This window comes from Convolutriloba macropyga, chromosome 12 (genome assembly GCF_964194025.1).
Source record: "Convolutriloba macropyga chromosome 12, txConMacr16.3, whole genome shotgun sequence".
Lineage (NCBI taxonomy): Eukaryota > Metazoa > Xenacoelomorpha > Acoela > Convolutidae > Convolutriloba > Convolutriloba macropyga.
The window spans coordinates 23,637,547-23,648,833 of NC_134479.1; the positions used below are offsets into that span (position 1 = coordinate 23,637,547).

The 11,287-nt window shown below is 36.1% G+C and overlaps 1 protein-coding gene across 1 annotated transcript; it reads left to right on the forward strand.

Annotated features, from left to right (window-relative positions):
- Nucleotides 1-288: 288 nt before the first annotated feature.
- Nucleotides 289-7,016, forward strand: LOC142350692 (uncharacterized). The gene is made up of 2 exons (XM_075402620.1): nucleotides 289-413; nucleotides 5,243-7,016. Exons 1-2 carry the CDS (start codon nucleotides 366-368, stop codon nucleotides 6,896-6,898), a joined length of 1,704 nt encoding a protein of 567 aa, XP_075258735.1. The 5' UTR covers nucleotides 289-365; the 3' UTR covers nucleotides 6,899-7,016.
- The last annotated feature ends 4,271 nt before the right edge of the window (nucleotides 7,017-11,287 follow it).

The window sequence follows — 11,287 nt, forward strand, 5'->3', positions numbered from 1 at the left end:
AGATTAATTACATAGTTGCTGCATGAATTTTGGCTTGTTTTGATGTCGGTCATCTTTTACCCAGACTTACTTTGCTTTCATTGTTATACAGCTGGCGACAGTTTTGCGCACTGTACTGGTACGCAGAATTTGCTAAATTACTGCTATCAAAACAAACTATAACTTGACTAAATGAAAAGCGACGTTTCTTCATAAAAATTCTATATGCGCATATTGTTCAGCAGATCAGTAATTTAAACTTAGCGTTACTTTCAAAAATTTCTTTAATAACCTCCTCAGACGAAAAATTAATTGAAAGCTGTATCAGTATCAAAATATTTGTCTTTTAAATTTTTTTCACTATTTAAAATTTTTCTGGTACGTTTATGGCCCAACAGAACTTTTCAGGAAACGAGTCTTTGCCATCTGCCCAGGTAACGTTTATAGTAGCACAGATTTTTTGGCCATAGATCTCTATTTATTCTTTAAGCTGACAATAGTTCACTTAAATTCAATCCAATGTGAATTTTTCCACACTGGTTCGCAGATTCGTTTTATTGTGAAGTCGAGCACTTTCTGCAAGAGTGTTGACCTTTTGAACTATTATTTTGACCTTTCATAAAATATTTTCACTTTTTTAGTCATTTCATCTGTAGTTACTGGGTCACCAAGAATTCAATAGCTACGCGTAATAATGAACAGTGGAAAAGAACACGAAAAATATGAATGAATGAATGAATGAATGAACGAATTCATCGTAGTAATAATAAATTCTATATTATCCACATAAAAAAGAAACAAATAAAATAAGAAAACATGGGACAGACAAGACACTACAAGAGGACATCAAGCTCTTTCGAAGAATCCTATTGTGAGGTCGGTAAAAATTACTCGAACGAACCAGCATTAGTAAGTTAAATTTTAATATAGTTAAACGAAGAAATCGAACACAGTTTTGTTTTCAACTACGTATACAGATAAACTTGATACAGATAATCATGTCATAGAGGTAAATGTTTTTGGTATTTGTAAGTGCAAATGGTAACGTTTGATGGGCTCAGCCACAAACAAATGCTTAAAATATATTATCGTAAAATAAGATAGAGAGCTAGATTTTTCATCCAAATTCTAAAGATTCCTTCCACATTTCTGCTGCAATTTCTTCTGAAGGTTCACTGCAAGGTCATTAAATGTTTTTTTTTGGTTGAAAACACAATTTTTATGTTTTCACTATGTATTACGACAGAACGGACCCTATCAGACTAAAACTTGCAATCTAATGAATGTAAGTTCGAACTTGCACAGCTCTGCCATCACTGTCTAAAACGCTTCGTAATCGTAATTTTTGTAAAACAGAACAACCCCTAACAATACGAAAATAACCCAGGTACTCAATAATGTTTTATCTTACATGGAGTTAAAAGTAAAGGAGTTGTTTGCGAGACGATTTAAATGAATAAATTTGTGTGTGTGTGTGTGTTTGTGCGTGTGTGTGTGTTTGTGTAAGTGTGTGTGTTCTCAGTTCGGTTTTCCTTATGTACAGTATTTGTGTGAGTTTTTGTGTATGCTTTATGTTTTTGTGTATATGAATGCACGCAGTTACACATTTACGTAGTTATGCAATGGAGAATTGGAAACCAAAATTTTGAAAGTATAGCATGACAAGGGACCATGTTTAACGAGAGCCAAAAGTGCATGTATGATCATCAATTTTTGTATGTTAAAGCGGAATGTTTCCGCATGTTTAGCGGCCATCTAAACCTATGTGTAAGAGGCGCTTGAACAGCATGCATAGGCAAACACAGGAGAGCTGTCAGTGACCTGAAACACGCATAAGCATAAAGTTTATGGATAGGAATCCAACATTGTTCAACAGATTGATAGTCAGGCGCACTACCAACAGGCTTTTTTTCTGTTTGAGGCAATGGTTAATAGTGCTCCGATTTTCACGTAGTAGATCTTTCGCTCAATTTCACAAAAATCATGAATTAATGAATGAATGAATTCATCGTAGAGATAATAAGATCTATATAATCCTGATAAATAAATAAACTAATAAAATAGGACGGTATGGGACAGACAACACGCAAAAAGATGACTAGCGTTTTCGAGGCAACCCATTTTGAAGCCATTAAAAGTTACTCGAACGAACTATCAGAATTTTGTTATACATTACTATAGTTATCAGAAGAAATCTAAAACAGTTTTGTTTTCAACTACGTATACAGAAAATTTTTACACCGAAAAATATGTCAAAGAGCTAATTGTTTTTTCGGTTATTTGTATGTGCAAAATATATACGTTTGATGAGCTCAAGCAACTGTTTGATGAGCTCGTTTAATTTATTGCAAAACAGATCAACCCTTAACAAGGCGAAAAAACCAAAGTACTCAAGGATGTTTCATCTTACATGGTGTTCAAGGTAAAAGAGTTGTATGCAAAACGTTTAATTAAATAAGTTTGTGTGTGTGTGTGTTTGTGTGTGTGTGTGTGTGTGTATGTGTGTGTGTTCTCAGTTCGTTTTTGCTTATTTCGTATATGCTTTATGCTTGTATGCATATGGATGCGTGCAGTTACACATTTAAATAGTTATGCACTGAAAAATTTTTTTGAAAGTTTGGCATGACAAGGGACCAAGTTTAACGAGAGCCAAAAGTGCATGTATGAGAATCAATCTCTGTATGTTTAAACGGAAAATGTTAGCATGTTTAGGGGCCCCTCAAAGCGCATTTTTAAGCGCCGTCTTGATCAGCCCGTATAAGCAAACACACCAGAAAATAGCAAACTTAAACGCACAGAGGAAAGAGATAAATGGATGGGAATAAAAACCGGCTCAAACGATTGATGATCCGTCGCACTTATTACTGGCTTGTACGGTCGTGCAGATCGAACGCCCAAAGAAAGGAAAAAAATGATATTCTGTGTTGTTTGTGTTTGATGCCATGGTTAACCTTTTTCACCTTTTTCACACAATAGACCTATGGCTGTCAGCGCAATAGCATGTGAGTAAGGGATACGAGCTATAACTAATAAGTTAGGGGCACTGCTTAGTACGCAAGTTTTTGCCAAAAATGACTCCTAGATTTTTCCCAGTAGATGGATATTTTTTTTCATACAATCCTGTCTTCTTTTCTTTCTTTCTTTCTTTCTTTCTTTCTTTCTTTCTTTCTTTCTTTCTTTCTTTCTTTCTTTCTTTCTTTCTTTCTTTCTTTCTTTCTTTCTGTTTTTTACTTTCCATCTTTCTTTGTAATAAAATTTTTTCTTGCTTTCTATCTACCTAAAGATTAAATTCAAATCAATTGTTGTGTCATTTTGTCTATTGGCTCCTAATCTCCACAACTTAAACGCCCCTTAAACAGGCCGAAAAGGGGAATGCATGTGTTTTGAAAAACGCTATGCCACCATATAAAAACTCGTTATCAGAACAAGTCTTAGCACTCAATGAACAAGAAACATAGCAAAGTCCCAAAAGTCTTATCTAAACATTACTCGTACAAAGTTCATTGGACGCAAATAATTCCCATTGGTGGGTTAAGACGTAGGAACTATGGGTGGTTGACGACGGACAAGAGTTCGAGCCCGATTTGGCGCGAAACACAAAGCGTAATTTTTTTTTAAAACGGCTATGCCTATGATTCGGTTGTGATACTTTTATGAGCCTACTAGTGGAGTTTTTATTCATGTACGCAAGCGTGAAAACAAATTTGAAAAAGAAGCTTCTAGAAAAAATGTTTTACGATTCAGATTTCATTGAGCTGTATCAATATAGTGATATTGCTGCGAAAGTTTTAAATTAAATAGGTAGATGTTGTATCATTTAAAGGGTATAAGGTATTTTCCGTCTTGGACAAGTTGTGAAATTGAACAACAGCTGGCTAATGGCCAAAAGGCTTCGTTCTGAAGCTGAACCAGGGTGATATACTATGGCAGATAAAATCATTAATTTTATCCAAATAGTTGGTTTGAGTTGCTCGGTTAAGTTGATTAAATTGAACGAACGTTTGTTGAATGATGCGGACGACCAGTTAAAGGACTAGTTTCCTCTGGGTTTTTGTGTTTCTGAGTGCGTGTGTGTGTGTTTTGGTTGTTTGTGTGTTTTTGTGTGTGTTCCCTGTGTGCATTTGCATTTTGTACGTATGCGTTTTCATTTGTATATGATTTTTCCCGTATATGTTTTATAAGTTGTCCATGTAATTGTGTGCATGCATCTACGCTTTTATATAGCTATTCCCTCTTTTGGAACTGGAATGGGGTTTGTTTTATGTGCTCAACCATGCAAGCATATGTTATGAAAATTTCTTTTAAAAACATTTTGCCATATAGATCTTAATGAGTTGTATTAATATGTTGAATGTGCTGAGAAAATTTCAAAAAAAAACAAGTAGACCTTGCATCTTATACACAGTATAATGTATTTTTAGTTTTTAGTCCCGGACAGCTGCGAAACGGCAAATGGCTAAAGGGCTGCGTTCTGAAGCTGAACTAGTGTAATGAACGTTTCCAGATAAAATCAGAAATTTACCCAAATAGTGGGTTTAAAGTGTTAGCTTAAGGTGAGAACATGGGATTAGTGTTCGGTGAATGATGCTTACGACTAGTTACAAGAAAAATTTGCTTTGGTTATTTGTGTGTGCTTGTGTATGTTTGTGTGTGTGTGTGTGTGTTGGTGAGAATGTAATTTACATGTAATCTCTGTGCGCGTTTGCTTATGTACGTAAGCGTCTTCACGTGTTTATGATTTTTCTCTTATGTGTTTTGTAATATGTGCATGCATATGTATGCATGTATCGACAAATTTATAGTTATGCGCTTAAGGAATTTGAATGGTATTTTCATTTATGTATGCAAGCATGCAAACATTTTGAATGAAAACTTCTTAGAAAAATGTTTAGCCGTATAGATTTCAATGAATTGTATTAATATGGTGAATGCGCTGAAAAAGTCTATGAATAAGTGATTAGATCTTGCATCCTATACGCAGTATGATATATTTTTATTCCTGGACAAGCTGGAAACGAAAGAAAGCCGGCTAATGGTCAAAGGCTGTGTTCTGAAGCTTGACTAGGGTGATTAACGAGGCCAGATGTAAATATTTGCCCAAATTGGGGGTATTGAATGTTAGATCAAGTTGAGAACATCGATTGAGCGTTCCATAATTGTTGCTGGCGACCAATGACTAACTTTATGAAACGCAGAAACGGTGAGACCCTCGTAGAGACTGGTTAACCGATAGAGACTAAAATTAATGAACCATCAGTTTCAGGGCACCAGAACCGCCACACAAGAAGGGCCAACTGTCGAATTCTGGTGTTATGATTGCAATCGTCCAATTTCTCGATCGGAATGGAGACAGGGACATAACTCCAGGGCACATTGGGTTGTTCCTATTGAGTTTATGGAGGACCATCGCAGCCAAAACCCGCAAAACACGAACCTTTCTGATATACCGACTGTTGACAATGAGACTTATCACTCATCAGAACAATCACGATTCGGAACAGCCAGCTCACTTTATTCCAACAGACGTCAACATCGACAATCAATGGCCAGCTCATTCGAAGCTGAACAACTGCTTTATTTGATAAATGCCCTTGATAAGCTTCATGAGCAAATTAATATTCTAGAAGAGAATTTTGACCACTTGTCGAAACAGCAGCGGGAGCAACACCAGGTGATAGAACAATTAAGTGTTCAACTTCCTCGGCGGAATTCAACCCACCGTTCCAGTCAAAGGAGAACTTTCAACCGGCGAAGTGTAGATTATGCATCAATTCACACCAGTGACAATGAGGAGTTACAGGAAGCTGTTTTTGCCAGCTCCGGTAACTCTGGCGGTGGCAACCAACGAGGGGAGGACGCTCGAACAGACCTAGAAGCAACATTCAACAGCAACCTGAGTGATAATCTATCTTCATCATTGAGTAGCAGGTTGATAATTGCAACTGGAAAAGTTGGACCTGTTCCCAACCTACTCCCTCAATCGAACAACATTCATGTCAAAATGGAAATGGATTCCAGCGGTGAAATTATCCTGTTCCAATCTATATGGAGGGACTCCAATCCAGTGGAAAGCAAACTAAAAGTGCTCAAAATGCACGACAATCCACTTTATGTGCGAATGAGATGGAAATGGACAATTGATAGAACATCGTCACTGTTGAGACGCGACAGGACTCGTTTCCAGAAAATTCCTGTTGACTTTGCGATGTACAAAAACGTGCCTCATGTTGTAAACAGGTCAACCGATGGAACTTATTTGGTTGAAAAATGGCAGATAACGCCACAAAATAGAATCAGCAGAATTGGAGATCTTCGTTTGACCGAAACTCAAATTGACAGCCAGAACACTTTTTCGATAGCAGGTGCTGGAAAATACCTTCTTGTCCTTCAGAGAAAATCCGATAGATCGGCGTTGGTCTTGATTCTTGAAGGGCATATTATCACAATGAGCTACACATTAAAAGTATCGGTTGACAAACAACCGAATTTTTCCGTAGTTGGAGACTATTTACTTTTTCCACAATCAAATTCGTTCCACATTGTCAACTGGAAACAGGGAGGCACAATTTTATGCAACCCGGGCAATGGAGATATCCGAACAGTAAGAGTGCCTGGCGATGATTGGGTTTTGGGTCCAATTACGCTGGCGGATTCTTCAACTTACATTCTTGAGTTTCACAACGGTGAGCAGAATGACGCTGTTGTTTATCAAACAGAACAACTACAGCCAGTAAATTTGGACCACGCGCAAATTGCTGGCATCAGGCAAAATCATTTTGGATTGTTCTCTACAGGTTTAGAGGGAGTTATGCTCTTCTACAATAAAGAAGTTGTTGGTCTGCTCCAAGTGACCAAACCAACCTATGGTTACGTAATGAGTGCTGATCCACATCCTGGTATACATCAACATACCGAATGAAGGAATCGCTAGATAAGTGGGCTCGAACACAAAGTGGTTAATGAGCTTGAGGATAATGAACATTACGATATATTCAATATCCAACCAATGTAATTTTTTAAAAACCAAATGATAATATTGCTGTCGACTAGAAAACTAAAAATGAATTTTGTAAAATTTTGTGATTAGCGTCTGAAAAAGGCATTACTGAAGAGTCATCGCAACAAATGTCAAAGATTATACTGCGTTTTAGTTACTGCGAAATGAGCTAGAAGCATTCCACAAACAAGGAATTCATCCAAAACAATGAACTGAAACATAACAAAAAAGGTCGGATGTCAAATTTTATGACACAGGCCAGCTAAGTGCCTAAATGAGTTAACAATTTGTTGGATGGATGGTAAATTTGGTAAAAGGTGATTGACTGTCAAGTAATATGAAAGATAATCCACGAAGTCTGTCATCAGAACTGGAAAAAATGCGTTTGGTTATTGTTCCTCACGCTCAGAGTCTGGTCAGGCTCTTTTGCATGACCGCAGAGTTATTGTATTTTTTGCCATTTTAGATTATCTGTTTTTGTAGTTTTATTGATTCAACTTCTTCATCAAAAACACAAGAATGATCCTGCCATTTCTCACAAAATGACTTGGTAGTAGACAGACGAAAGAAGTGGAAGCTGATTTGTAAAAATTCCATTTAATTTAATCTATTTTCCTCTTGTATTTATTCTCTGTATTTGTTAATTTGCTCATGAAATTTAATGATTTATCACTCTCGACATTCTATATGGTACAAAAATTGCTTAGTAGTACTCAAAACCCTTGTTGAAATTCATACTTTTCATGTTTTTGTAGCGATTTTCCCTGGCAGCAGTTTTTGCATTTTTTGTACCTATCACTGGATCGTCAGGTGACTGTTAAAAAGATATCCTATTGCTTTCAAGGAGGAAAACTGCAAAAAAAGTAAAAAAATTCATTCAAACTATTTTCCTTAGTTCAAAAAAGTATTCGAGAATGCCTCTTATGGCTATACATTCTTATGGAATCCCTCCTATGGATTTGTTCTTAGAGTGACTGGTTGTCAGTAGCTTCTTAGTGATCACTACGATATGAGTTCGGTTATTTTTGGCTTAGGAGCCTCGAAACAAAAAAAATGCTAAAGATTTGTCTTTCAGAACAACTTTCTTGTTATATCTCACTTATATCACATGTTGAAAAAATGAAGCAGAAATTTTCAAAACTTTTTTACATTTCCTTTTCCACCGTCTGTTTTTGATTGGTATCATGTTGTCAGGCAGGAAGTCATTATCAAAAAGGTCAGAAATGAAGTTCAATGATTTTCCAACAAAACTACTATCCAGAATAATTTAGAGCATGACATTTCGAGTGCATGGCTACATGTATTGCCCTTGTTTGCTAAAGCAACCTTTAGAATTTTTGATTTCATAGTTGACGTAATTATAATTAGGTTCTCATAAAAAGGACTAAGAAAAGGTACACTAAAACAACAATGAAAAGAACATATCGAAATCTTAAGACAAAGAACCACAAGATGATCTACATTGTCTTTAACGGATCTTTTCCGTTTGTGCCCCCCAGTACGTTATGCTCCCCCCAATTACAGAGCACGTGTCATTATGGTAAATGATTATGTAAAGATATGGCACGTGCGTGGGGGGGTGCAAATAATATGTATATGTGCCCACTAAGCTGGGGGGGGGGGGGCACAAACGGAAAAGATCCTCTTTAACTATACAAATACAGACGATTCTGAAAAATTGTTTTAAGTTAGTTTGCTGTTTTTTTTAAGTTTGACGAACGGAATCAGGGATAAGATCATGTCAAAAGCACTTTTGGAGCAGAAACGCATCAAAGTTGTACATGTGTGACAAAGTGGCTAGCCTAATAATTCTTCCAGAAGCCATGTACTTGAGTGCTAACTTGAAATTTCCTATATAGTCAGAAAACCAGTATCAATTGTTCACTGAAAAACCGTCATCTGGATAATGGATGGATATCCCAGTTTTCATCATTAAAAAATAATTCAAAAAAATGGCAATTTTCCCGGAAATATTTTTTTGGCTCAACTGATTTGATTTTGCCTATTGTTGACCTTTTTTGACTGCCAAAACTTTTTATCTTTGATTGTTTCCTGGTAACCTCATTGAACAACATTTTTTGACTCAGTGAAAAAAACGCATCTAATTAAAATTTTTTGAGCTGAGTGGAGAAATTAAAGGTGGTTGCTCTTTCATCCTTGTCGCCTCATCTAACAATTTGCTTCAAAAATCAGTTCTTAATAAATCGCACTGTAACATAATCAGACTTAATTAAATAAGATCAACGCTAAATCCAAAGCAAAGTTTTGTAAGACCAAAGCAAAATTAAAGGCATAATTTTGTAAAATCTACACTTAAAAATGCAAAAGAATGCAAGATCAACGCTATATTCAACGAAAAGTCAAATAAGATCGTATCTAATTTCAAAGAAAATTCTGTAAGAGCTTAGCTTAGAGACCCAAAATTAAATCAGGTGTTATTTTTTAACGCCTCATGAGCAGATCTTCGATAATTTCAACGCTTTCACCGACAATCTTTCATCGATTTGCGTTTTTAAAGTTAACACCTCGATCCAGGCGTTGAACTTCTAATTTGGGAACTTAGGGTTCTATATCTTGTCACACAGGAGATTGTTCTGTTGGTTATGGAATTAATGGCTACCGTGAAATTAGATCGAACCAAGTTTTTTCTGCTGGAGTATAGCTGTACCAAAGTTCGATTTTTGACTTCCTATAGCTTGACTCAAACTTAATTATATTTTATCTGGTGACAAATTTGATGCTCGATTCTTGAATTGCCCAAAGTCAACTTTCGAAGGATAATAAAAATAGACTTTTAATTTCTTTTCGTAAGTTGAAATATAGACCTGGGATGGCTTCCGGCAAGATTTCTTGAAAAGGCACTCAACTACTTCTAATATAAGAAATATTATCTCTTTTTTTCTACAAAAACTGAGAGAAATTAGTTTTGAAAGAAAACAGCGCTTAACTTCTGCTTGAAACTTAGGTTTTGCTGCTACTACGTTTGAACCTTAGGCTAGAATATCATTGGTTGATATTAAGCTAACTGCATTTTTAGCAGCAGTTTTATCTGAAAACTGAGAATCTTGGTAGGAAGATCTTTAACCGTTTTCTTCTTTTAATTTTTTCAATATTTTCTACCTTTGCAAGTTCTTCGATTTTTTAATAGTTGGCGCATTTTTCCCACGGACAAAATCTTTGTCCATCAAAGCCATTTTTGCATAAGATTTTCTCAAATAGCTTGAGAAACTTTGAATTCTCTTACCAGCTGTTTTTGTTTGTTTTATGCTCATTGGAACTATTTGGGAGCTAATGCCTAAATTTAGTCATTACTGCACTGCGTTGATTACTGCTTGATTGAACTGAGTTCTTACTTTCTCGAAATTTTTTTTAATAGATAAACTCTTTAAGTCCATTTTCACAGACATTCACTCAAAAGTAAAGTTGAGAAACATTTTTCTAATAACTTCTAGTGACCCTTTCTCTTTCATCCGTCAGCTACAACTTTTTTGTTACGGGTTTGGTGAAAACCGAACATAAAAATCGCTAGTTTTAGGTGGTAAAAATCCACAAAGGAAAAATAGCTCGCCACTCGACTGTCCAAGAGCTGGGTATTTAGCGCATCAGGCCATGCGTTGCGGGGCTTGGTCACGCCTCTCGGGCCATAGCCATGCCCTAGCGATTCGGGGGATTTGATGAGATTTTATCAAAATCGAAGTAATGTCGACCAAAATTGTACGTTCTTATGGGCCAGCTTTAATTCTGTGAGAGTTTATTTCCTAGAGACTTTAGTAGTTATACACTATGATACCAAAAAGATACGTACGGTATGATTTCTGTTTTTAAAGCATGATTCGCGCTTCATAAGAATGGGTTGCGCTAAGGCGTGAATAAGGGCGAGAAATTTAGAAACTTTAACAGAAATTGTTTTCCTGTTTCTCAGCTTAAGCAAAAAAGATGGTTAAACCGTTTTGTTCATTCACTGTTTGCCATGTTGTTACGCTACGAGATGTCGCATTTTCATGGACCAAATTACAAAAACATTTCAATTTTAAATCACGATGCAGTGCACAGCAAACATACAAACGTATCTGGAGAATAACATTTTCCAGGCCAAAATTTTGAGCTGAAGACACCCAAAATTGTCACAAATATCTGAAAAAAATTAGTTAATGATGTTTAAGAGATCCCAACACCACTTTGGAGCAAATCAGAGTCACACATAACGCTTTCTCACGCTGCGATACAATTTACCGAGCTACAGTTATGAGAGATCTCAAAAATATTGAGTTTTTCTATGAAATGTTGCCAAAAAGTCATTTTGAAGAACAA

Coding starts and splice junctions, on each gene's coding strand:
- LOC142350692 (XM_075402620.1), top strand. CDS start 366: ATGGCCCAACAGAACTTTTCAGGAAACGAGTCTTTGCCATCTGCCCAG. Junction 414..5,242: donor AGTCTTTGCCATCTGCCCAG/GTAACGTTTATA, acceptor CATCAGTTTCAG/GGCACCAGAACCGCCACACA.